This window comes from Candoia aspera, chromosome 5, assembly GCF_035149785.1.
Source record: "Candoia aspera isolate rCanAsp1 chromosome 5, rCanAsp1.hap2, whole genome shotgun sequence".
Taxonomy (NCBI): domain Eukaryota; kingdom Metazoa; phylum Chordata; class Lepidosauria; order Squamata; family Boidae; genus Candoia; species Candoia aspera.
In genome coordinates this window covers 112,240,246-112,266,302 of record NC_086157.1, presented here as the reverse complement: position 1 = coordinate 112,266,302, position 26,057 = coordinate 112,240,246, and the positions used below count along the sequence as shown (strand labels likewise).

Sequence of the window (26,057 nt, the reverse complement as noted above, 5' to 3'; positions counted from 1 at the left end):
ATGTTTTTTGCTGGAAACTGGCAAAAAAGATCACGAATTGTGATCACATGACTGCAGGATGCTGCAATTGGTTGTACATGCGAGCTGGCTGCCAAGTGCCCAAATTGCGGTCATGTGACTGCAGGGGTTATGCAACAGTTTGTGACAGTCATAAGTGTGAGTACAGGACATAAAGTGCTTTTTCCAAGGCCGTTGTAACTCCAGACTGTCATTAGACGAATGGCTGTTAAGCGAGGACTACCGGTAGTCTTCTTTCCCCCACCTGCGTATTTTGCAGGGATAGAAGGGGTGTGCAAAATCAGCCCTTTGAATGCTGGAGACCTTCCAAAGGTCTGGGTGAGGGAAGCCATTCTCAAGCACAACGCTCACACGAGCCGTTCGCTCGGCTCGGCTCTGCTCTGCTCTCTCTTGCAGTCCATCGTGGCCTACTTCAATAAGCACGCAGGCAAAACGAGGGAAGAGGCCAAGCTGGCCTTCCTCAAGATCGTGTTCCGGTGGCCCACGTTCGGATCGGCTTTCTTCGAAGTGAAGGTGGGGCTGGGCCCGTCTTGGATTGCACGTGAGAGGTGGGGAGGGGGCAAGGCCGGCCCTGGCTTTGGGTGGGGGGACCTGACCGCCTTGAGCAGCGGGTGGTGCTGGGGCTCAAATGCAGCACGTCTCCCTTCTTTGAGGGGAGGGCTGTGGGTGACCGCTTGTGACCTCTCGTGAGCCCCTGCTGTCCCAGGCACCCTGAAGGATGCCGGTCTGTTATCCGTGTCTAGGTAGAATTCAGCTGCCGGTGCAGGCCATGAAGTTGTCCTTAGCCCAGGGGGATGTGAGTTTACTGTGAGTAAGACACTTAAGAAGGTGGCCGTGGCCGTGTGATCAAAGCCCTGCTCTTCTTTACATGCATTGTGCGCGCCTCTGCCTTAGCCCCTTCCACTTTTCTGCCTCTAGCAAATTGGAAATGACTGGTAGAAGAAAAGATTTTGTCTGATCATACAGCCCATGACAGATAGTCCTCGTTGAGTAACCACAATTGGGACCAGCAACTCAGTTGTTAAGTGAAGGGGTCACTAAATGAAACCACGACTGTGCTTACGATCTCACTTCGGCTTTCCTTTGCTCTACAGACCCGAGAAGGTCGTAAATGCGAGGACTGATTGCAAAATTCCTTTTTCATCACTGTCGCAACTGTGAACGGTCACTAAACGAGTCAGTTGTTAAACGAGGACAGACTGTACCAAATAGAGAACTAACCAATCACCACCGGGAAGGAATTTCACAGTTGGGCCCCCATGACAGAGAAAGCCACAACTATGCACCTTGCCTTGATATCTGCTGAGTCCAGAGATTTCAGCGAAATGATGTTGTATGTGCTGTGACATTATGATGCAAGCTCCACCCCTTCTATATGTGCTTGCAATGCCATGGCCCATGTACAAAAGGAGCAGAGTTTGCAGCGCGGTGCACATCCCATCAACGGTGTCTGCAGAGTGTGATAAAACAAGTCAAGATGGGAGCTAAGTCAGATAAATAAAATAAAATAAATAAAATAATAAATGGCAGGCAGAGCTTCAGTCAAGGTGGTGACCTTAGCTGCCATCTTGACTTTTTTGACTATACCTTGCAGACACCCCAGCAACCCATCATTTGCTCCCCTCTGGGTGGCCCCATAAAGGTGGACAGTTATGCTATGCAACTCCCTCTCTGTGAAAGGATTTGAGATGAGGGTCCTTGAGCGAGGTCCTGATGATGGGTTAGCATTAGGGCCACAACAGAACTAGAAGCTAGACAGATGGCATTGGGTTGGTCTCACAGGCATGGATATCAAGTCACGGAAGTATATGCCTGACACCAAGATGCTGACGTATGAAATGGCTGTGGGCATCTTCCGTAGAGCTGCGTTAGCAGAATAATGCCCGCTAGTTTGCATGTTGTGTTCTCAGCCCACTAACACACCTCCACCTTCCTTTATGAACAGCAAACAACTGACCCAAATTATCCAGAACTCCTCCTGGTGGCCATCAATAAGCATGGCGTCAGCCTCATCGATCGGAAAACCAAGGTAAGGTGGGTCTTCTCAGTAGGCTGCTGTCTGATGACTGCGCTGTAGGCCTTGGCAGGCCGTTGACCAGTGTAGCTCAATGGACAAGAGGAAGGGAGCTTTAGATAATCTGAAAAGATCCATCACTTCTTTTCAACAAGGGAGAAATGGATGACCTCAGTCCCTGGGCCCCTTGTAAAACTTGGCCAAGGCCAAAGGACCTTTCCATCATAAACGCATTGCTTGGAAGACTTCTAAGTCCAGAAGGTTGCTACAGTAGGTGGGAGGACTGGAGACAGACATGTGATGGGTTTCCCAAAAGGCGTCTAACACCCTTTCCGTGTCCCTAGGACGTCCTAATCACCCATCCCTTCACAAAGATCTCCAACTGGAGCAGCGGCAACACCTACTTCCATATCACCATTGGCAATCTCGTGCGGGGGAGCAAGCTGCTCTGTGAGACATCACTGGTAAGAAGAAGACAGGGCCAGGCAGGCAGAGGGCTGATGAGAAGCAGTGAAGGAAATGGCTGGCTCTCCCACACGCAGATCTTTACCTGCATGAGCAAGTGCTATGTAACGCTGGAGTAGGAAGTGCCCTCTGTGTGCTGTGCACAAGAGGTGGAACCACGCTTGGTTTTTGAAATGGGGGATCCTTCTCGGCCAGTTTTGGAGCAATGACAGACAGTGACACTTAGTAGTAGAGAGTGGTCATTAGCAAACTAGTAGTTAGACACAGATATCCTTGTCCTGGGGAATTACTATGTGTACCATAAAAAGAAACCTTGGTCTCTATTTAAGCCTTGAGAAATACAGGTAGTCCTCATTTAGCTACCACAATTGGGACCAATCACTCAGCCATTCAGCAAAGCGGTCACTAAGTGAAACCACAACTGTGCTTACAATCTTACTTCAGCTTTCCTTTGTTTTACAGACCTGTGAAGGTCATAAATGTGAGGATTGGTCATAAAGTTACTTTTCCATCGCTGTTGTAACTGTAGACGGTCACTATTGGGGGCAGTCGCTAAACAAGGACTACTTGTACAGATAGATGTTTTAATGGATCCCAACTCAGCTGTTTCTGGGTGAAATCAGCCTTTCTTTTTCTTAAGAGTAGCTACGCCTTTTAACATCTCCCCTTCTTTCCCCCACCAGTTGCTCTATATGTGTGTTTGTGTATATAATTTCCTCAGGGCTGTACTCCATGCATCTGTTGAAGTGGGGTGTGATTCACAGAAGGAATGTGATAATACACTCATTAATCTTTAAGAGTGAAAATTTGGGGGCTGGTGGGTGTGATCTGCCAGAAGATCTGGGCTGATCCATTCAACAATCTGCATCATCAAGGCTGTTGACCATCCAGAGCCAGATCCCCCATGAATCTCTCCCGTCCCCTTTTCAAACCAACAACCTTGGGAATAGCAAACTGATGGCAACAAAATTCCATAGTTTAGCTACGTGTAAAGACACCCTATTTCCTAGGAAGCTTTAAAATCGGGGGTCTCTTTGTCAGCAAGAGGTTTCAGGACTTCATTATGACGTTGAGAATTTTACTGAGAACCCCACCGCACTTTCTCCTCATTGTATCCTATGTCAAAGTATAGTTGTTTTGCTCCATTTTTTGAAGTCCATAACCTAGAAAATAACAGCATGGGGGAAAGTCATTATTCTGAACTAATGAATATTCTAAATCTCAATTTTCAGCATCTTCAGTATTGGAAATGGTGGATGCGTTCAAGGCAATCATTGAAAGCATGGACGCACCCATCACTTCTCGTACTGTTCCAATGGGAGGTCCACCGTGTGTGTTCCAATTCAGCTATCTCAATTGCAACTGTTTAAAAAGACAAAAAGGCATTGAAAAACTGGAAATGCCTTGGTTGTTGTGAGGATGTGAGTGCCAAGATGGACTGTGGGATGGAGGGGATACAGATGGTGAATGGAGCCCATTTTCACCCACTCTCCTCTTTTCTGCCAGGGCTACAAGATGGATGATCTGTTGACCTCTTACATTAGCCAGATGCTGACGGCAATGAGTAAGCAGAGGGGTGCAAAAGGCAGCAAGTGAACTGACAACATCTACTGGTTACCACTCTGTCAGCTGAGGGCCGTGGGCTACCCTTGCAGCTGGGGGAAAACCTTTTCTACATATGTATGGAAAATGAGTTGCACACCTCCAGAAAACCTGTCAGATTGTGAAGATGGGGAGCTTGCCTCCACTTCGAGTGAGGATGACTACTTGTGAAAAAAAACTTTTCACCATCTCCACCAGCACTGTTTTCTCCTCTCGCTTCTGGATATCAACCTATACTTCTATTTCAGACTGTGATACAAGAGGGGGAAAACTGTTTTTATGGCATATGGAGAAGGTCATCAGACTTCCGGTTAGGATCTTTTGAAAATGGGCTTCAATAAAGCAGTTTATGAACCCGAGACTATGCCAGAAATTGGATAATTTCATAAGAATCTACTGCTGTTTGCTTTTTTCTTGAGGGAAGAGACCAAGTAATCTTTTAAAGCAGTGTTTCTCAGCCTTGGCCACTTGAAGATGTGTGGACTTCAACTCCCAGAATTCCCCAGCCAGCAATTCCCCAATGCTGGCTGGGGAATTCTGGGAGTTGAACTCCACACATCTTCAAGTGGCCAAGGCTGAGAAACACTGCTTTAAAGAGCGATTGTTCTGAAAATAAAGCATCAGAAGGACAGAAAAAAGGATGTTTTGCAACAAAAAAGAAGGAAAATGCTGACTGAACAAGATATAAGTGGAGAACTGAGACTTTAAATGTGCAATAGCTGAACTTATTTGAGAGGATTTGGTTGTTTTTCTCTCTCCTATTTATCATGGCAAGATGACTTTTCACAGATGGCCTAGCTTGTGGCCATCTTGGATCAGGTTTCTGATAAATCTGCCTCCTTCTTGAAGAAATTAAGTTTAAAACCCCCCCCCCACTGATATTGGGGAGTGGGGAGTGAAGGATGGGCAACTGTCACAAAACTGTTTTTGACCTTGCATCGGGAAACGTGAATGGAGGAATGACACTGAAAACACGTTGCTAAAAATCCTTGTTCTTTCCAGGTGCAGTCTAGGATTGGCCTGACAAATCTTTCTAGACTTAACATTAAAATTAGATTAGAATACAGTTCACTCATCCTTGAAGCAGGTGCTCCTCTCTTCTGCTCAGATGAATTATTCCTTATTCCTGGAGGAGGAACTCTGCTGAATTCTTCCAATTTGACTTTGCAATAAATAAACGAATAAATAAATACATTTGTCCGGTTTGAATTCCCAGATACGCATGTTGTGAGTTTTAGGAGCGTCAGGAGATGAGACATAAAAATTATTGTAAGTGGACACATAGTACGTTCACCCTATAAATTATCAACAAACTTTAAAATAGGTTTGTTTTTGTTTGTTTGTTTTGGCGACTTTGGCTTAGAAAAGCAAAACTTAAAAGAGAAATTTTAGAAGAAAATCATACCAGTGAAAAAGGCAGTTTAACTACAGTAAAGACAGGGGTACAGGATGGTATCACAGAGATGACGTATAGATTTGCCGTTTGTGATTACATTTGCAGGAGAGTCAAAAATATCAAGATGATGCCTGTGATCAAAGCCCCACCCCCTTTTTTATGTGTGTCACATGGCATCTTAAAGTTGTCAAGTTTGAAAAAACACTGATATAGTGCTTAAGGGAATTCCCTGGAATCAGGTGATGCCAAACCTAGTACAGACAGTTCTCACTTAACAACCATTTGTTTAGTGATGGTTCAGACTTATGATTGTCCTGAAAAAAACAACTTACGACCAGTCCTCACACTTATGACCATCATGGCATCCCTACTGTCAGGCGATCTTGGTTTGGGCACTTGGCAACCAGTTCACATTTATGACTGTCAAGTGTCATGTGGTCATATGATCGCCATTTTTGACCTGCTCAGCCAGCTTCTGGCAAGCAAAATCAATGGGGAACTGCTTGATTCACTTAATGACCATGTGATTTGCTTAATGGCTGTGATAATTCACTTAACAACCGCTGCATAAAAGGTTGTAAAATTGGGTTGGATTTGCTTAATGACTGCTTCACTTAGCAACTGAAATTCCGGTCCCAATTGCGGTCATTAAGCAAGAACTACCTTATTTTTTTAAAAAAATTCTCCAGCCTACATTCTATAAAGGTACTGAGAACTCTGTCTGTCTGTTTGTCAGCAGGACTGCTCTCAGAAACCTGAATGGAACTGTACCAAACTGGATGTGGAGAGAAAAATCAGGAACAGAATGATCACATTTGAAAATGGGCTGGATCCATTGGGGGGGGGGGGGTGACAGTGGCTCAAGGTACAGCCATTGAAAGCATCCTTCCCCATAGGGTGACCATACGTCCCATTTTGAACGGGACAGTCCCTTTTTTTAACCTTTCCAGACCGTCCCGTCATTTTAATATAAATGTCCATTTTGTCCTGTTTTCTTAAAAACCTTACTTAAAAATGTGAAAGTTCCTGCAAACCTGTCAGAAGGCAGTCTGACTTTGAGGGGAAGGAGGGGGAGCTCAGCAGAATACGGTGGGAAAAAAGCCGCAGAGCTCAACCTGGTGGGAAACCTGAAAAGAAACAAACAGGATCGGCTGATAGGCAGTGATCAAAGGGCCAGCCAATCAGCTCCTGCCTTGAAAGGGCAGGAAGAAAAGAACGTAAAAGCATGGCCAGAGGAGGAATGGCTTGTTGGGGACAACCGTTCACTAGACTCTCCGGCCCAGCCTTGCCTCTCACAAACGAAGGAATCCGAAGATTCCCAGCCTGAGAAAACCAGAGAAGTTCCTGCCTGCTGATCCAGCCCATCGCCCAGCCCTGCCCCGTTTGGCCATCCCAATGTCCCATTTTTGTCTCAAGGAAATATGGTCAGCCTAGTTTCCCAGAGTGTTGCTGCTATTAAGAGATTGGAAATTACTCCAGAAACCTTGACTTGCATGCCTGCCTTGCGTTGTTATTCCACCCCAAAGAAATGTACATACAATTCTCTGAACTTCTCTATGTTGCATCATCACCAACGTAGCGGATAGTTTATTTGATGGGTAGAGATTCTCTTTTTCCAAATATTTTAAAAACAAATATTTAAAAGCAATTGTCTGAACAATTTGTGGGAGAGGATCCCCTTCTGCGGATCCTTTTTGGCAACGTTCTTTATTAGTAGGCCCCGTAGCCTACAGGGGAGGGTGACACTCAACCAGGTATTGTGGGCAGAACGTAGGCACCTTTCCCAGATGCCTTGCTAGCAAGAGTCACATTCAAATTTAGAAGCTGAACAGTTTTTATTTCCACCCTGGATTCGAAAGACAAAGCCCATCTTTCTGGTGCATAAAGACAGAATATAACCAGATAAAAGCAACCTGCGTTTGAGTTGTAGAAAACATGAAGTTTGCTTCTTTATTAGCAAAAAAAAAAAAAAAGAGGTAAGAATCGTGTCTCCCCCCCCCCCATTTTCTGCTTCAAGAAACCATGAAAATAAAAGCATTGTCCAGTTTCATTATGCAGCGTGCTGTGTTCACGTTAATTTATGGCTTCCAGAAAGACCAAGCGGCCTGTGAATCTCCCATCCTAATGGCGAGGTAATTCTCTACAAAAGAGATGGTGTGTCCATCATGTGTCCACCGTCGGCATCTTCTGCAGTTCTGAAAATACACAAAGATGTGAGTGCAGCAGGGGCATTAATCCAGGCCAAGCTGCGGAAGACAAAGAAAGCTCCATCCAATCTAGAAATAAGCAAATACGTTAATTACGTAGAATATTGCCAGCCATAACTCTTTCTACTCCCAATCGCTACTATCAAGGGACCAGCTCAGAAGAAAAGAAAAACAACTTATGTATTGTCTGGGGAACCCATATTCATTTGGTTGTCTGGGAGAGGGGTCAAAAGAGTCAAGATGGCAGCCGTGGCCATGTGGCCCAGTGCCTTGTTTAGGGGTGTTGTGTGAGATTGGAACTTTTCTCTTTCACATCTTAGACACATCATTGAAATGCTGCCTCTCTGAAGCAGCAGAGAGACAGCAGTTTTTGTAAAGCATGGTATGGGAATAAGTCAGGATTTTAAACCATGTCACTCAGGGCAAAATGAGTGGGTTTAAATTATATTTTGGACACGTTGTGCAAAGCCTCAGCTCTCTAGAGAAGTCCATGATGGGAAGGAAAGAGAAGAAGTGGATGACTAGCTGCAAAGTAGATGGACTTGATTATGGTGACAATTGAAGGACCAGGCTGGGGACAGGTCACCCTGGAGAAGGTCTGTCTATGCGGTCACTAAGAGTTGACACTGACTTGGTGGCACATACGTAATCAGCCATTTATTCTGGCTTGTCCTCACTAGCTATAATTTAAACATACTACAATCCCTTAGATTTTGGCATCAAAGTAATCATAACATACTAAACTTTTGAAGCAATATATAGGACCTGGATCATTGCAATCTATCAAAATGCTATACAGATAAATATATACAATACTGTAATACATATATACATATATTTCCTCATCATGGAGAAAATCTATCTGTGTGGTCAAGCTAAGAGTCAACAACGACTTGATGGCACGGAATCAATCAACCAATCGCAGGACCTGGTTGCAGTCTATAAAAATGTCATACATAGAATTGTGCAATCTGGTCTATGAGCATTCAACATTCAGTAAAACCATTTAACAGTTCTGGACATAAATGTACGAAAGGAATATATATAAGAAATACTTGTAGTGACATTAAAGGAGCATTGACTGGGGGTGTGAAGGTACATGCGCTTTGCTAGGCAGATGATGCTCTGCTGCTGGCTGGGAATCTGGCTTGCGGTGAATGCTAGACTGATAATATGGACGGGTGCTGAATGAACAACAGTGAGTCAGTGGTATAAAAGGACTTTCAGGCTGTTCGGCCATGGGGAGAGAATGAATGAGAATTGAGTTGCAAAACTAAGATATGAAGAAAGACTGAATGGATCAAGAGGAAGAAGATTGAGGTAGTTTTAGCTGTCTTCTCCCTTTCTGTTTTCTGCCATGCCTTTGATTTCTTTGGCTTACTATTTCTTAAAGCCTTTTCTGTGCAAAGCACTGCTTACCCTATGTATGTCCAGAAATTGATTCACTGGCATTTATATTTAAGGAGCACCTTTCCTTAAGCTTACAAAATCTGGTGCCACCCTCCTTGGTTGGTCATTGGCACCTCCTCTTTCAAATGGGCCTTGTGTGAGCCACAAAGACTTTTGTTCTGCAGTGTTCTGACATCCTTAATAATCCTTTCTATGTTCTGGCTGGTCCTGTACCATGGACCCTCCAGCAGCTGGTCTAATCATTCATGACAAATTGAGATGTGACTTGGGTATGTCACCATAAAGCCAATGATGTCATATTTCCCTGGTAGGGGTAAGTCTTCATGGAGATGCATGACATGGCACAGATTTCCATGCTACAGCTAATAATAATAATAATAATAATAATAATAATAATAAAAACATGAAGCAGTACAGCAACACACAATACTAATGCCTTACCATTGGGTGTGTTTCGAACATTTTCAGGCACAATAGACCTTCTGCTACCACGCCTAGGGGCTAAATGATAAAAAAGGGTATTATTTAACAGGAGAGTTTCACAGTACAATAGATCAGTATTTTTCAACCTCGGCCACTTTAAGATGTCTGGACTTCAACTCCCAGAAATCCCCAGCCAGCATGCTGAGTTGAAGTCCACACATCTTAAAGTGACCGAGGTTGAAAAATACTGGTATAGATCCAACTTCCCAATTTAGTTGTCTTCCTGCTGTTGGACTTCAGTTCCCAGAATACCCAGCAATGGTATTGTTGTCCAGGGAATTCTGGGTGGGGATCTACAGATCTAGAGGGCAACCAGATTTAAGCAGTTGATTATTGAGAAGGAATTGAGGATTTCCCTCATGAAGCCAGATAAGTGTAAAAGAATAAAGAACTAAAAGAATCATTATAGGAGGCTCAGTTGATTGATGAATGGATTAAACTGAACAAGAAGTCTGAAATGAACTGTATCATTTTGTCTTTTAGCAGCAGTATGTTAAAAAGCAGGAGCTACCTAGATAGAAGCCCTGGATGAAATTCTCGGTATCTCTAGTTCAAAGGATCAAGCAGCAGGTGGTGGGCAAGCCTGCTACGGCACAACTGCAACCAGGAAGACCCCGTGCCAAGTGCCTTCCTTTGGACCCAGCCTGAGAGCGCGGCCCCAAAGGAGGACAGGCTCACCTGCTTGCAACGGAGCCAAAGTGTGTTTCTCAACGTTCTTGGGGTTCCGAGCTGCCCGCTGGAGCTTCTTTTTCCGTTTCCACCTGGAATGAAATATTTTCACAATTTACCAAGCTTGCCATCACCCCATCACCACTTGCAGCCTCAGGATAATAACAGCGGTGGCCTTCCTCAAAGGGCTCTCATAAATATTCACAACAACATGTTGCAGGCAGGACTGGAAACCCCCAGAATGGGCTATCTAAATGTACAGGGATTTGCTCTACAGGTAGTCCTCACTTAACGACCACAATTGGGACCAGAATTTTGGTTGCTGAGCAAAGTGGTCATTAAGCGAATCCAACCTGATTTTACAATCTTTTATGCAGCGGTCATTAAGCGAATCACCGCAGGCATTAAGCAGACCACACAGTTGTTGAGAATCACATGATTCCCCATTGGTTTTCTTGCCAGAAGCTGGCTGAGAAGGTGGAAAATGACAATCGTGTGACCATGGGACACTGCAATGGTCATAAATGTGAACTGGTTGCCAGGCACCCAAACCATGATCATTTGACCATGGGGATGCTGCAATGGTCATAAGTGTGAGGACCAGTTGTAAGTTGGTTTTCAGCACTGCCATAAGTCTGAACCGTCACGAAATGAATGGTTGTTAAGCGAGGACTACCTGTACTTGCATTCTAACAGGACTGGGTCCAAAATGCAGCCCTGAAAGAAGCCAGGGACAGTGCTCTGCTTGTTGTAAACCACCAATAATCCATGCAGAGAATGGTACAATGTTAACAGTCATAAATATATAAACAAACAAGCCCCTGTACAGGTAGTCCTCGCTTAACAACCATTAGTTTAGTGATGATTCAGACTTACAACAGTGCTGAAAAACAACTTGCAATTGGCCCTCACAGTTATGACCCTCGCTACATCCCTGCAGTCACACGATCACAATATGGGTGCCTGGCAGCCAGTTTGCATTTATGACTGTCACAGTGTTCCATGGACACATGATTGCCATTTTCCATTTTCCTGGCCAGCTTCTGGCAAGCAAAATCAATGGGGAACTGCATGATTTGCTTAACAACCATGTGGTTTGCTTAATGCCTATGGTGATTGGCTTCATGACCACTGCAAAAAGGGTCATAAAATTGGGTCAGATTCGCTTAATAACCATTTCATTTAGCAACCAAAATTCCAGTCCCAATTGTGATAGTTAAGCAAGGACTACCTGTATGGACGCGGTGGCACTGCGGGTTAAACCGCTGAGCTGTCGATCGGAAGGTCGGCGGTTCGAATCCGCGCGACGGGGTGAGCTCCCATTGTTAATCCCAGCTCCTGCTCACCTAGCAGTTTGAAAACATGCAAATGTGAGTAGATCAATAGGTACCGCTTCGGCGGGAAGGTAACGGCGTTCCGTGAGTCATGCTGGCCACATGACCCGGAAGTGTCCTATGGACAACGCCGGCTCTAAGGCTTAGAAACGGAGATGAGCACTGCCCCCTAGAGTCGGACACGACTGGACTTTACGTCAAGGGAAACCTTTACCTTTACCTGTATGGACTTTTCTTTAAAACTGCTAAAGCAGCACTTGCTTTCCCAAAGCTGAGCCTAATTAAAACTGAACCTTCAAGAGCAATTGTAACTTCTCCTGGACTTCGGAGTCCAACAGAGGAGGGGTATTAAATTGGTCCCTCTGTGAGTTTTCTCTCTCTTTCTCTCCCCCTCTGACACCCCCCCCCCACACTTTGGCAAGAACAGGGACCTAATTTCCATCCACACAGTTGGGCCTCTGTGTCCAGGGAACAACAGAGACCAGAGGCAAAAAATAACAGACAGAGGAGCATAACAGCCTAAGAGTTCTCCCCTTGAGCCAGCTGTTGAACAAGGTGGCCCAAAGATGTAACGGCTGCGGCTGGGATTTTCGCAGCGTTAATAAAGGCAAAGAAGGACGTGGCCCAGCAAAAGGAGACCTTTTTCATGAGTCTTGGGTGGGCAAGTCATGCACGATAAGCACCCTGACCGTGTCTGCAGTTTATTTAGGACCTGTAGAAATGTCCCGCCACAACTGCACAAAAATTCTTTCGTAACTTTGCAAGAATCCTATAAGAGAAGCCAGTTATTGTTATGGCCATACTGAAAATGAAGCATATTGAACATTCCATTTATTCAGTTTACAGTCATTGACCAAAATACAGAAAGGAAAAGAAAAAGAAACGTGTTTTTTGTTCGTTTGTTTAAAAGCTGGCAAGAAAAGAAGAGGAGAGGAGAGGAGGACAGAAGGCAGCTAGGATTTTTATCCAGGAGCAGAATATTTCTCTTGCTGGATCAGAATTTAGCTTCTGATGTTAAAGACAGCAAAACAGCTGGCTGAACAGTACAACTCTACATCCCTGGCAGTAGCCAGTTCTGCTTTGCTGCCTTTAAAACCAGAAGCCAACATCTGATCCAGCAAGAGAAATATTCTGCCCGTGGATAAAGATCCTAGCTGCTTTCCCACCCCCCCTTTCCTTCTAGTTGACTTTTTAAAAACAAAAACAAACACACGGTTTTTCTTTTTCCTTTTCTTTCTGTATTTTGGTCTGTGGCCAGGAATTGAATAAATGAACAAGAGAAATTAAGAAGGTTGAAGGGTCAAGAAAGATTTGGGCCTGGAAACTCCATCACTTGGGACACGTTAACATGGTGGAGCCAAGAACCACAGTTTGCCAAGAACCACAGTTTGCTTGCTTGCTTGTTTGTTTGTTTGTTTATACATTTATTCACCACCCATCTCTCCCCTACGGGGGGATTCTTACACTCTCGGCCATTATGTCGAATATGTAAAACTGAATGCAGGAAGTGTCTGCAATCTCTATATGGGGGAAGGAACAAGCATCACCAAAAGCGGTCGGGAAGTGCCGCATTTTGTCCCAGCGTCAACACTGAGCCATGTTGGCATTTACCAGCGAATGATAAATAGGAGAGGTATGAAGAAGATGGCCAGCATGTCTGTTGCAACCCATATGGTTTTATATTTCTCGGGAGTCTGTAACAGAAGAGCAAAGAAAATGGCATTGAGTTGCAAGATGGAACGGTAGGGCAATATTGCCAAGAACTAAAAAAAAAAAAGGGAAGATCTTATTCATTCTCTGCAAAGGATGAGGCTGCTTCGCTTTGGCTTCGCTTTTCTTTGCAAATTCCGATGTGGTGCAATCTGACTTTTGCCTCCTAGAGATGTGAGCAATGGCACCTTGTCCGTCTTTGGATTTTGCACCTCTCTGGATTTATTTATATCAGTGTTGCTCAACCTCGGCAACTTTAAGATGTGTGGACTTCAACTCCCAGGACTCCCAGACCGAGGCCGGCAACCCAGGAAGCAACAATAAAAGGAAACTGACAAGAAATTGAATAACAACCGAACAGGCGAGGTTCGGAAGGGTGCGCCTGGGCTTTCGAGGAATTAGAAGCCTGATCGCCCGGCAATGGACCATCACCGCACAGGAAGGCGATCGAGGCGATGCCCAGGGCGCAGGGGGCTGGACGATCTCTCACCTGGCAAGGATGAACTGATGGGACTCGTGAGGCGCACCTGGGGTAAAGTGGGGTGGAGCGCTGACCGGCGCGGGCTATTTAAATCCCGTTCCGGCGTGCTCCCCTCAATCTCAGCTTTCTAAGGGAATGCACTCTAGTCCTAAATAAAACCAGAACCTAAAGCCTACTCTAGTGTCTGTGTTTTTATTGGGTCTCAGGCAGAGCCTGACAGTAGTCCTCACTTAACAACCACAATTGGGACTGGAATTTTGGTTGCTAAATGAAGCGCTCATTAAGCAAATCCAACTGGATTTTACAACCTTGTTTGCAGTGGTCATTAAGTGATACACCACAGGCGTTAAGCAAGCCACATGGTCTTTAAGTGAATCACACAGTTCCCCATTGATTTTGCTTGCCAGAAGCCAGCCAGAAAGGTCGAAAATGGTGATCATGTGACCACAGGGTGCTGCGATGGTCATAAATGTGAACCGGTTGCCAAGCACCCAAATCGTGATCATGTGACTGCGGTGGTGCTGTGATGGTTGTAAGTGTGAGTTCCAGTCATAAGTCAGTTTTTTCAGCACTGTTGTAAGTCTGAACCATCACTAAACAAATGATTGTTAAGCAAAGACTACCTGTAGTTTTAGTTGCCTGTCCCTAATGCAGACATCTCTGCCTCAGGATCTGAGCAGGGCAGAGACCCCTCTCTTGGGCCCCAGGAATAAAAGCAAAGAGTTAAGATCCTGAGCCGAGTATATTTAGGAGATAGAAATATGTGAAAACACCTATTTAGACCAGGACTTATCTAGACACAAGGCAAAGCTCTCAGGCTGAGCTGATCTCATTCTCACTGCTCAACTGGCAGCTGCCTTGAGCTCCAAGTAACGCGCAGGTTGCCCTCCCAAAGTGGGAATGGGCAGCCACTTATGTCCATGGCTGGAAGTGGGAGCACCTCCATGCAGTAAGAGATGTTTCCTCTACTTACCAAGAAGAAGAAAGGCTGGCTAATGTTGCCCAAAGTGTGCACGGCGTCAGTAGTTACCGATCGAGCTCCGTAGCACCAGGCCAAGGAGTAGAGCCACGGCTCGCTGACCACCCAGAGGTTGGTGGTGATGTTGGCTTCTGCGTATTTCCTTTCAAGAAAGCATCATGAGATCCTCTTAGATGACTTACAACATCACGTGGAGATTGACCCTAAACATCTGCCTCAGAAATCAAGCACCATTTTTCTCTTTCACCAGAGAGATCTTTACCGAATATCTACCGTAGCCAACCTTCGGTAGTCCAAGTTGAGTTTTCCAATGTTCCTCAGTTTGAGGTCTTCAATGGGTTCTGCAGAGGGTGATATATGTTGGAATCCAGGAGCCGCAAATTGAACGTAATGCCGATTTGGATTTTCCAACCAGAGGACCTATGATTCAAAGAGCGGTACTTGAGGGTTTGGTGTTTCCTCCCACATTTTCTAAAAAGAAGGAAGAAGGGAGAAGGGAGAAGGAGAAGAAGGGAGGAGGGGGGAGGAGGGGGAGAGGGAGGAGGAGGAGGAGGAGGAGGAGGAAGACCACCTATCCCATATAGTAGGCCAAGAAGTTCCCCCTTAGCCACAGAATGTCACTGGGTGACTTGCTGCCAGGCCCTCTCCTTCTTAGCCCAACCTATCTTTCAGGGCTACCAGTGTGGAGATAAACTCAGGAGACCCCCGCCCCCAAAGTTGCCTTGAGTCTGGCATCCTCAGGGGGAGTCAGAAAAGTCAAGATGGCAACTCAAACCACGTGCTCAAAGCCCCACCCCTTTTTACTTGTGTCTTTGAGCACATGGGTGTGACTGCCGTCTTGGCCTTTTTCTCCCCCTCTTCCTGCAGATAACCCTGCCTTGACCTCTCCAAGGATGGTGGCAGAGATTGAAGGAGCAAAGAAATAGTTAGATCTTATTTCAGAATGTCATCTATAGAATGCCTTTCGGGCAGTGAATTGAAAGGAGAACAATTCCTTGGTGTGAAGGAGAAGACCACCCCCTCGTACCAAATGGGGTTTAATCTTGGATTCTTTCTGGAGCACTTCTATAGTTCTGGTGACCCAGTTATCCCGGTAAGGATGATATCTTGGAGGGCGATACAGGTCGAAGAGGACCAGTTTATTTGCCTTGTCTGCAAGGGTCAAGAAATCGCTGAATTTGAAAATCCTCTGATTCTTTGCCCATTCTTCGTCTTCGGGTGAGAGGGGGGGCATGTCGTAGAACGGTCTGTTCTAGGTTTAAAAAACGGAAAGCAATCAGGCAGTATTAGATCACTTTTCAATAAAATCTGAACTGAAGTCTGTTCTATTAATTCAGTCAAATTTTTCAGTTAGATTTCAATCCATTAATTAACCTCCAGTTGAAGTTCAAACCAGTTTGGGACTTTTTTAAAAAAAAGAATAGGGCAGTTGCTGAAAAACTGAATACAGCAAATCAAAACACAGAGTGTGAGAGGGAATGTTGTTGGAAGACAGACCTTTGAGGGTGGGAAAGAAATGGGACTGGGCCCCAACATTGACAGTAACAAGCCCATGGATATTCCAGGGTCCACCTTATCTGGGAAAAGGACAGCTAGTTCTTCAGTCTTTGTGGGGAGCCCTGGAGATGAACTTGGGGAAGCCACCCAGAAGCTGATAGGACCACAGCAGATGGAAAAGCATGTGTGGAGCCCGGGGGGGCGGGGGGGGGAGTGAGGAAGGAAAGACTGAAGGCTGCGGATGGGAGTTTTCCTTCCTTATGGTTTCCCTGGGACCTTAAGAGAGCAAAGGATCATGCCTGGACTTTCCGGGAGATAAACGAGGAATGTTGAAAGCCCAGAGTGAGGGTGTTGGTGGAAAAGACATGAGACCAAAAGAGTTGGCGGAGTGAACAATGAGTCTCGGAAGCTACTACAGCTGAGAAAGGAGTAGCAGAGTAGGCTGACCATACATCCCGTTTTGAATGGGACAGTCCCATTTTTTTAACATTTCCAGACCATCCTGTCATTTTAATATAAATGTCCATTTTGTCCCGTTCTCTTAAAAGCCTTACTTAAAAATTTGAAAGTTCCCGCGAACCTGTCAGAATGCAGTCTGACTTTGAGGGGAAGGAGGGGGAGCTCAGCAGAATACGATGGGAAAAAAGCCGCAGAGCTCAACCTGGCGGGAAACCTAAAAAGAAACAAACAGGATTGGCTAATAGGCGGTAATCAAAGGGCAAGCCAATCGGCTCCTGCCTTGAAAGGGCAGGAAGAAAAGAACGTAAAAGCACAGCCAGAGGAGGAATGGCTTGTCAGGGACAGCCGTTCACTAGACTCTCCAGCCCAGCCTTGCCTCTTGCAAGCAAAGGAATCCAAAGATTCCCAGCCTGAGAAAACCGGAGAAGTTCCTGCCTGCCAATCGCCCAGCCCTGCCCCGTTTGGCCATCCCAATGTCCCATTTCTGTCTCAAGGAAATATGGTCAGCCTATAGCAGAGCCTTCTGGACTTGCAAGCCTTCCCACAACCCAGCAACAAGTCATGGATTCCTCCCCTCTACAAACTCATAAGGACTGAAAGACGGAGAAGCAACTCAGCAGAAGAGAGAAATTACCAGGCTACATCAAAGCAGAACCTACTGTAATGGTATGTGGGAAAGACCTTGGGAGATGGAGTGAAGAGACGCTGCCAAGGGAATGGTCAGATAAGAGACAACATAGCCCACAGCTGCATAGTGGGTGGGGTCAGAGGCTCAGAAGGGATCCTCCCTAGTTTCTTGGGCTGCAAAGGAGATGGTGGGAGAATTGTACTTTCAGACTTGCAAGATTGGTGTTGGCCTTGCAGGGTAAACCAGACAGGAAACACAAGCAGATGAGCTAATTCTACTTTATTGTAAGGCTCCATTAACAGAATCTTGCAAGTCTGAAAGTACAATTCTCCCACCATCTCCTTTGCAGCCCAAGAAACTAGGGGGGGGTCCCTTCTGAGCCTCTTCCTCCACCCATTATGCAGCTGCAGGCTATACTTCCTCTTATCTGATGTTCCCTTGGTGACATCTCTTCTCCCCACCTCCCAAGGTCTTTTCCACATGCCATTACATCTACTGAAGTATAACGGCTGGAGGGTGGAGGATCATATAGGGCTAAGTGTAAGGTAAAAGGAGAAGAAGACCTGGATAAAAGGAACAGAATTCTCAGTCCTTAAAGATGAAGGCTAAGAAGGAACTGGGGTCATCCTGCCTTTACTGCTAGAGAAGATAAACAGTTAAGAACACAGGGTAAAAGGGAAACTTGTAATTTTATTAAGTACTGTTGCTTATGGCTATCACATTTTCACTTATAAATATATTATTAGGCCTACAGAAGTTGTATATAGAGTTGGTTTAACACATTAGAAGTGTCTATTTTGTATAATAAACCAAACCTGTGTGTGTAGAAAAGGAAAAGCATTCAGCCTTCCACTCTGTGGTTTGCACCCTAACTTAATTGCAACCCTCTCACAAAAAGGATTGGGAAGAGATTAAGACTGGCTTCTCCTGACTCCCTGGGGTGTAAACTGGAGGGAAGAATGGAAAAATGCAGGTAGGCTTGTAAGATACTATTACATAGCCTATCTCAATAGAGAGGGGAGCATTTTTCAACCTTGGTCACTTTAAGATGGTTGGATTTCAACTCCCAGAATCCCCCAGCCAGCATGGCTGGCTGGGGAATTCTGGGAGTTGAAGTCCGCCCATCTTAAAGTGGCCAAGGTTGAAAAACACTGCTTTTAATGGACTGCATTCCTCCAGGTCATCAGCATCCCTGAAGGAGACATCTCCTTGGACTTCATCAGGCACCTGACTGACTAGATCAAGAAAGCAAGACCAGCAAAAGATGATTAAAAAAAGATGGCAAAACACCAGCTTAGGGTCTTCCTGTGGAATTGGTTTCCTGATTAGGTCTACCTGGTAGGGCTGGTACCAGTCTCATGAGTTTTCCCATCCTTCCCTCTGCCTTCTGGAATGCACCTTTCTGGGATCAACTCCGAGCCTTGCCCAGTCATGGGGTTCTCCTGCCCAACAACCCTACCTTGAAAAACCACTCTCCAGCTTTCAGCTCCCTCAAGAGTCCCCAGGTGAAATAGGCAGGGTCCTCGTCACTTAAATGAGGAAGGAGGCTGTCAATGTTGGTGGTCCTTCTTAAGCTGTGGTCGTGCATGAGGAAGGGGACGCCATCGTAGCTGTCCAAGGAGAAAAGCAACATCAGGTATGGAGATGGCCACCGAGGTCATCTGCAAGGTTGCACCATTCCTTTCCAGGAGGAGGCCCAGATCAAGACGTCAGCCATTCACACAGAGAGAGAGAAAGAGAGAGAGAAGCACATCAAGTAATTGTTCTTCTTAACATCTTTCAGAGCCATTATCGCATTGGCTTCTGTTGTCTGGAGGACCTCTTTTCCTCTCCTATTATTAAACGTATGTCCTGTGATTGACCTGCATTTTTCAATTAACCCCTGGAACAAGCCAGCTCTTCCTATTTATTCTGGTGAGCGGTGAGATAACAAACTTCCAGCTCTAACCCCAATCAGGTAATTATTTCCCTCTCCTGTTTTAGCAGGCGCCCAGAGAGAGACACTTAATCCTTATTAAGCGTTAAGCTTCCTTTGTTGATACCTAAACTAAGCAACTTTGGAGGGGTGGCAGAGGGGAAAGAGAGGCTGCAGGGCCATAAATCTTGCCCAACAAAAGCAACCCCTTGGCGAGTTGAATTCCCAAGACTGTCCTCTGCCACCTGGATTCACCAGGGCAGATGGAAGAAGAATTACTGGGGACAATTTAAAGAAACACAATGGCGTTCTTGAAACCCTCCATATGTTCACTTCCTCGCCATCAGCTATGAATCCACTAAACATGCTGACTGATATTAGCATTGTCTTCCTATTTCAATAGTGACCCAGATTTTTCAGCTTCCATTTTTTCATTTTGGTAACGAGATATTCTAAGGGCAAATCCCCACAGCAGCCTTAAGCTGCTGGTCACTGGGCTGAAACCAAGTGGAATCAAGCAACTGCTGGATGGATGTCAGTCACGCTTCACCTTTGGTGCCAGTGCTGGCCAGCTGTTCTGTTTGGGTGGTGGGTACCATGATCTCCAGTTGACGGATTCCCCTTTGTATTGATCCCTCCCACCCATGATGGAAAAGAAGCACCAGCAGCTTTCATTTCTCTGGGGAGATCTTTGCCCAGACATGAGATTTCCATTGGTAGATCTTTTCTATGAGCCCCCCTCCTATCCTAGAGGGCTGTCATGGGGAAAAAATGGAGGAGGGACCCTCTGTATGCTTCCTGGAGCTCCTGGTTGAAGGTGGGATATAAATCTAGTAAACAAACAAGGTTCATGAGTGGGAAAAGTTAACATGGCGTGGGAAGCATACTGGGTGACTTTGGGCCCACCTGACCTACCTCACGGAGACTTTACTTTTTTAAGGAAGTGCTGCTGTTTCAGAACCGTGGCTGAAGAAATTTGCTATGACTGAGCGACGAGAGGCTCTTACCTAATGGTGACATCTGTCTCCAAACCGACAGCACCGTAATCAATAGTTTTAACAAACGACATCTCGGTATTTTCAGGAGCCAGCTAGGATAAGAATAAAACACCAGGGTTTGGCAAGAGTCAGTGGCATTGGGGCTAAGATAGCAGATGCATCTCACCATGACTACACGGAGCAGTTTTTAACCATCTGAAGTAGCATCTCCCAATTGCGCATTGCAGGGAGGTGCAAAGGGAGAAGATGGGAAGAGAGTCCTAGTCCTGTCTTCCCCTGCTTCTGGATTTAAAACAAAAATCTTTCCCCCGCAAGAAATACTGATGCCTTTTCTGCAGATCCATGGCCCTGATTTGACCAGGCCCCTCTGCAACTGGAATTTAAAACAAAATTCAGACCAATCCCATGCAATCAAATATTTCCCTTATAAGTTGTCTGAAGTTCAGGCTTTTTTTTCCCTCTGACTTACAGACCTGCCTTTCTTAAAACAGAGAACTGATGGGGAAGACCCTCTATCTATGTCTAGCTATGTGATCACTGAATCACCGAATGTAAGGCTCGGGAAGGACTTTGGAGACCCTCCGGTTCAGCCCCCTGCCCTGTGCTGAGACCACAACATCTCTGACAAACGGCCACTTTGCTGGATGCCTGAGCTCCAGAACGTGAACTTCTTGGCTTGAGGATGGTTTCCACCACGAACCCACGGAAGGTCCAATCCTAGCCTTAGGGGGGAGCCTGTCTTGTGTCCTAGCCCAACGGCCTTCTTCACTCAGGTATGGGCAGCTCATACAAAAACTGCCCCCATGTCCAAGGGCTCAGTCATTACCAGAGTTCTAGTTTCAGTAAATCTGGAGGGAACCTGATTTGGGAAGACCTCTGCTTTGGCTGCTGAAGTTACTTTCTGCTCAACCTACCATTGGTGCTCCTCTGTGACCTATCAGGCCTGGCTTGGGACCCAGAGTCCCCTTCTCCCGGATGCAGGGTGAGTACATCCCCAGGGGAACGAAGAGAAGGAAAATAAGGACCACCAGGTAGGGAGTCAGAATTAACACCTGTAAAACTGAAGAAGATAAAAGAAATCAATTTGTGTGATTAGACCATTACGCTGCAGCGGTAGCAAACCTTAGTGGGCATATTCAGAGACGGGACCCTCTCCGCATATTTCCAGGGAACAGGTTTCTTGGATAAGTGAATGTGGAATGCAAAGGAGAGTGTGTCAGCAGGGGACTCCCTAAGGTCTCAGGCAAGAGTTTGGCTTTAGCTAACCTGAAAGCTGAGGAGGTGTAATGGTCTGTGGGGAAGACCTTGGGAGGCGGGGCCAAGAGATGCTGCCAAGAGAACAGTCAGATAAGAGAGGGCTTAGCCCACAGCTGCATAATGGGTGGAGCAAGAGGCTCAGAAGGGACCCTCCCTAAGTTCTTGGGCTGTAAAGGTGATGGCAGGAGATTTGCACTTTCAGACTTGCAAGATTGATGTTCGCCTTGTGGGGTAAACCAGGTAGGAATCATGACCTGAGAAGAGACTCTCCCTAGTTTCTTGCTCAGAGCTACATAATGGGAGGAGAAAGAGGCTCAGAAGGGACCCTTCCTGGTTTCTCAGGCTGCAAAGGAGACGGCGGGAGATTTGCACTTTCAGACTGGCAAGGTTCTGTCAATGCAGCCTTACAATAAAGTAGGATTAGCTCATCCGGTCGTGTTTTCCGTCTGGTTGGCCTGGGAAGGCGAACAGTATTAAAGGTTCTTCTCAGTGAAGACTATTCCTTGATGGTGGACTTCTGCTCTTGGAAAATGGCCTTCTACTACTACAAGCAGCAGGAGAACATCAGCTTGTGCCTCACTTTTCAGAATTGGCTCGAAGGTTCTGGCCACAGAACATCCATTTCTGATGCTACGGACTCTTAGCCAGTGGGTGAATTGTTATGAGCTGGAGATACAGTACCTTTATCACGTACCCGGAAGAAATGGAGTGCCACCGGCCAAGCCAAGAGGACCATGGTGAATATGGCAACCACATGAAGAAAAGGAGCTGTGACCTGTTGGGAGGAAGAAAGAAGCCCCAAAAAAGTTTAAAATCTCTTCATTCCATCATCACAACCACCATTAAGAATTCCATGGATGGAAATCCTGAAGGGAAAAGCAGTCTAGGAGGGCTGGGAAATTGTGAAGAATGAGACACATGCAATACCAACAGAATGAAAAATGGGAGACAACGGGTAAGACCGGAGGGGTTGCATCAAGGCCTCTCTGATAAACCTAAAGGACAAGTTCTAAAAAATGGAAAGAGGGCCAAAAGCAGAAGATCAAGGAAAGAGTCCAGATTTGCAAGGATGGGGCCAAGGAGGCTGAGCTTCAGAATGAGCTGAGGGTGAATGCCAAAAAAACACAGGGGTCCTTGGGGACATGTAGAAGAAGAGCTGACGGACATCGTTGGCCTGCTGGTGGGAGAGGATAACTGTGAACAAAAGGGGAATTCTGAACCACTTGATTTCTATTTTGTGCTCCAGGAGTATTACAAAGAGAGATTTTGCAATATCGAACTATGCTTTTAAAACAATAGACCCCTTTTTGTAGAGCTTCTGCAAGTATTTACTGAATAACGTGGGATGGACGGTCCCATTGCCAGATGGATTTGCAACTGGTTGAACAACCACACTCAACATTTTTATAAATGATTTAGGTAAAGAGGTAGAAGGGTTACTCAGCAAATTTGCAGGCAACACAACTCAAAAGACAGGCTGAAGGTTTTAAAGGATCTTAATAGATTTGAACATGGTGACTTTTCCCCAAAAATGCAGTTCAGTGGCAAGGAATGTAGGGTTCTGCACTTAGATAGGAAAAATAAAATGTACTAATTCACATTAGGCAGTACTTGGTTCAGCAGAAATACTTGTGAGAAGGATCTGGAGGTCTTGGGAGACCGCAGATGAAGCATCAGCCAGCAGTGTGCTGCAGCTGCCAAAGAGCCAATGCAATCTTGGACTGCATCAAGAGAGGTATCATGTTGAGATCACAGGAAGTGACAACTCTGTTGTCTGCTGTGCTGGTCAGACCACGCCTGGCATACTGTGTCCAGTTTTGGTTGCCCCATAATATAAGAAGGATGTTGAGGAACTAGAAAAAGGGCAGAGAAGAAGAGCAAAGAGGGTGAGGGGCTTGGAAGCGAAATCCTACGAAGAACAGTTAAAAGAAAGCTGGGTATGTTTAGCCTAAAGAAGAGAAGGCTGAGGGGAGACATGATAGCAGTCTTCTAATACAGGAAGGGATGTCCCAGGGAAGAAGGTGGGGGTTTATTCTCCATAGTGCCCGAGAGTAGGATAAGGACCCACAGGTGGAAGCTTTACACGGAGAGATCCAAACTTGAAATAAAAAGGCATTTCCTGACTACGAGAGCTGTTAAAACAGTGGAACAGCCTGCTTCCTGGAGTCCTGGATGCCTGACCAACTGGAGCTTTTCAAGCAAAGGTTGGCCGCCATTTGTCTGGGATGGTCTGAAGGTTCCTGCCCTGAGAAGGGGTTGGATTAGAAGACCTCCAAGGTCCCTTCCAACCATATGATTCCATGATTCTACTAATGGAACAAGACCACAATATTTAAACTGTCCAGTTGATCAGCCAATGAGAAAGATGACATGGGGGGCAGATTGAGATGGAAGGCCTTTGTCCAGATCAGCATTTCTCAACCCTGGCAGCTTGAAGAGGCGTGGACTTCAACTCCCAGAATTCCCCAGCCAGCATGGCTGGCTGGGGAATTCTGGGAATTGAAGTCCACGCCTCTTCAAACTGCCAAGGTTGAGAAACATCGGTCCAGATTTTCACCAGGAGTTGGTTCTGTCTTGATGGCACCTGCTTACAAATAGAGAACATCAGGTTGAAGAGGACCATCAGTGGGGAGCGGGAGGGGAGATGTCAAAAAATGTTGGCAATCAAAACCACGCACCTTGTTTTACATGCGCCCACATCACCTTGACTCTTTTTTTTAAACCTCCCCCCTTGGATGCCCCGAGGGTGGGGAAGGTGAGTGTATATACCAGGGATTAAAAGCTATATTTTATATCACATTCTATTTTCCATGGGTGAGCATTCCCCACCAGTTTTCAAAACATCATCCCAGTGTGAGATCTTTAGAACTTCTTACCTGGAACGACAAATAGAATGTGTGCCACTGACGTGTCCAAAACAGTGATATAATGGTTAAGCCGGTCATGGAAAGAAACAGGGTGAATAGTGTCACTCCCTAAAGAGATCGACCATGATTCATTAGTCATCGGTTTTCTGCAACTTCAGCAAAGACCTAGCCTTCCTTCGAGGCTTCCAGATTAATCATTTCAGGGCCGTCTGAAGTCCTTAGAGGAAAACTCCACCACTTCTGGTGTGAAACCTGCCTCTGGGGGGAGAGGGGCCGAAGATGGGGAATAAATGCACTGCGGGCTCCTCATGTCTGAGTGCCTTCCAGGTGGTCTGGACTCCTAGTGACTGCCTGGACAAGTCCCTGCAATTTCTTGGCAAGATTTTCAGAAGTGGATTGCCATCGCCTGCTTCCTAGGGCTGAGAGGGAGTGACTGGCCCAAGGTCACCCTGGTTTCTAGCCTGATCCCTTAACCACTACACCAAACTGGCTCTCAGTGACCACTAGATAGCAGCAAAATGTTTCACATATCTCTTTACTGCTATCTGGAGGCCCTCAAAGATTTCGGAAGTGGTTCGCCTAGGGCTGAGAGGGAGTAACTGGCCCAATGTCACCCAGTTGGCTTCCATGCCCAAGGCAGGACTAGAACTCACGGTCTCCTGGTTTCTAGCTTGATGCCTTAATCACTACAGGTAGTCCTCACTTAACAACCATTTGTTTAGTGACAGTTTGGATTTATGACGGTACTGGAAAAAACAACTTACGACTGGTCCTCAGACTTATAACCATCACAGCGTCCCCGCAGTCACGAGATCACGATTTGGCGCTTGGCAACCGGTTCACATTTATGACCGTCGCAGCATCCCGTGGTCATGTGATCGCCATTTTTGACCTTCCCAGCCAGCTTCTGGCAAGCAAAATCAATGCGGAACCGTGTAATTCGCTTAATGACCACATGGTTCGCTTAACGCCGGTGGTGATTCGCTTAACAACCACTGCAAAACAGGTTGTAAAATTGGGTCAGATTTGCTTAACAACCGCTTCGCTTAGCAACTGAAATTCCAGTCCCAATTGTGGTTGTTAAGTGAGGACTACCAAACTGACTCTTTGGCTTCTCATACCTGTGTCAAAAGCTTGACTGCCTGAATTGCTGTTTATGTGCCAGTGATCATTTCCCACTAGGGAAGAATTTAAAAAGAAAAATGATTTTCATTCTGTATGTCAATCAGGCGTACATATGTCAACAATTGTACATCAATCATTGGTTGGACTGTTCATTCATTGGCCAAGGGGTGGGGCAACCCCGTCAACTGGCCAATGCCCACGGCCATCCCGACAACCATGGGGCATTTGACCCAACACAGTGTGCCTCGGTTTACCCAGCAGGACCCACTCCAGGACAGATTTTCCCAGACTGGAAGGAGATGACAATTTGGGAGGAGATTAAATGAGTTTACCTTGTGGCACCAGTGCATTTCCAGCTCTTGACTCTCAAACAGTAGTAAAACAGCTATAAACTGTAAAATAATAGCACAGGCTTAGTTGTGGCCACGCCTGGCAACCCGCAGGCAACGTTCTGCTAAGAGGAGATCAAGACGTGAAGTTTTCCCTAGGAACGCTCAGCCTCGTAACTCACTGTGGCATGAGAGCTACTCAGCCGGAGACTGG

General features: G+C 45.9%; 2 protein-coding genes across 4 annotated transcripts in view; one reads left to right on the top strand and one right to left on the bottom strand.

Moving 5' to 3' along the window:
* MYO7A (myosin VIIA) overlaps nucleotides 1-4,495 on the top strand; it is an 87,812-nt gene extending 83,317 nt beyond the window's left edge. For 2 of the 3 annotated variants that reach the window (XM_063305953.1, XM_063305952.1), the window contains exons 44-47: nucleotides 415-531; nucleotides 1,964-2,047; nucleotides 2,377-2,496; nucleotides 4,004-4,495. In XM_063305953.1, the coding sequence (XP_063162023.1) occupies nucleotides 415-531; nucleotides 1,964-2,047; nucleotides 2,377-2,496; nucleotides 4,004-4,093 (411 nt within the window). In that variant the 3' untranslated portion in view covers nucleotides 4,094-4,495. The remainder of the gene's footprint in view (nucleotides 1-414; nucleotides 532-1,963; nucleotides 2,048-2,376; nucleotides 2,497-4,003) is intronic. The other variant, XM_063305954.1, reaches the window with a different exon arrangement.
* Nucleotides 4,496-7,658: 3,163 nt separating this feature from the next.
* The window catches only part of LOC134498593 (glycerophosphodiester phosphodiesterase domain-containing protein 4-like), a 31,325-nt gene continuing 12,926 nt past the window's right edge, over nucleotides 7,659-26,057 (bottom strand). Inside the window, exons 4-15 of the mRNA XM_063304751.1 lie at nucleotides 25,847-25,906; nucleotides 24,399-24,497; nucleotides 22,204-22,297; nucleotides 21,180-21,325; nucleotides 20,275-20,357; nucleotides 18,812-18,962; nucleotides 15,796-16,020; nucleotides 15,031-15,188; nucleotides 14,763-14,910; nucleotides 13,210-13,292; nucleotides 10,274-10,356; nucleotides 7,659-7,690 (exon numbers count right to left, since the gene is read on the bottom strand). Of these exons, the coding sequence (XP_063160821.1) occupies nucleotides 7,659-7,690; nucleotides 10,274-10,356; nucleotides 13,210-13,292; nucleotides 14,763-14,910; nucleotides 15,031-15,188; nucleotides 15,796-16,020; nucleotides 18,812-18,962; nucleotides 20,275-20,357; nucleotides 21,180-21,325; nucleotides 22,204-22,297; nucleotides 24,399-24,497; nucleotides 25,847-25,906 (1,362 nt within the window). The remainder of the gene's footprint in view (nucleotides 7,691-10,273; nucleotides 10,357-13,209; nucleotides 13,293-14,762; nucleotides 14,911-15,030; nucleotides 15,189-15,795; nucleotides 16,021-18,811; nucleotides 18,963-20,274; nucleotides 20,358-21,179; nucleotides 21,326-22,203; nucleotides 22,298-24,398; nucleotides 24,498-25,846; nucleotides 25,907-26,057) is intronic.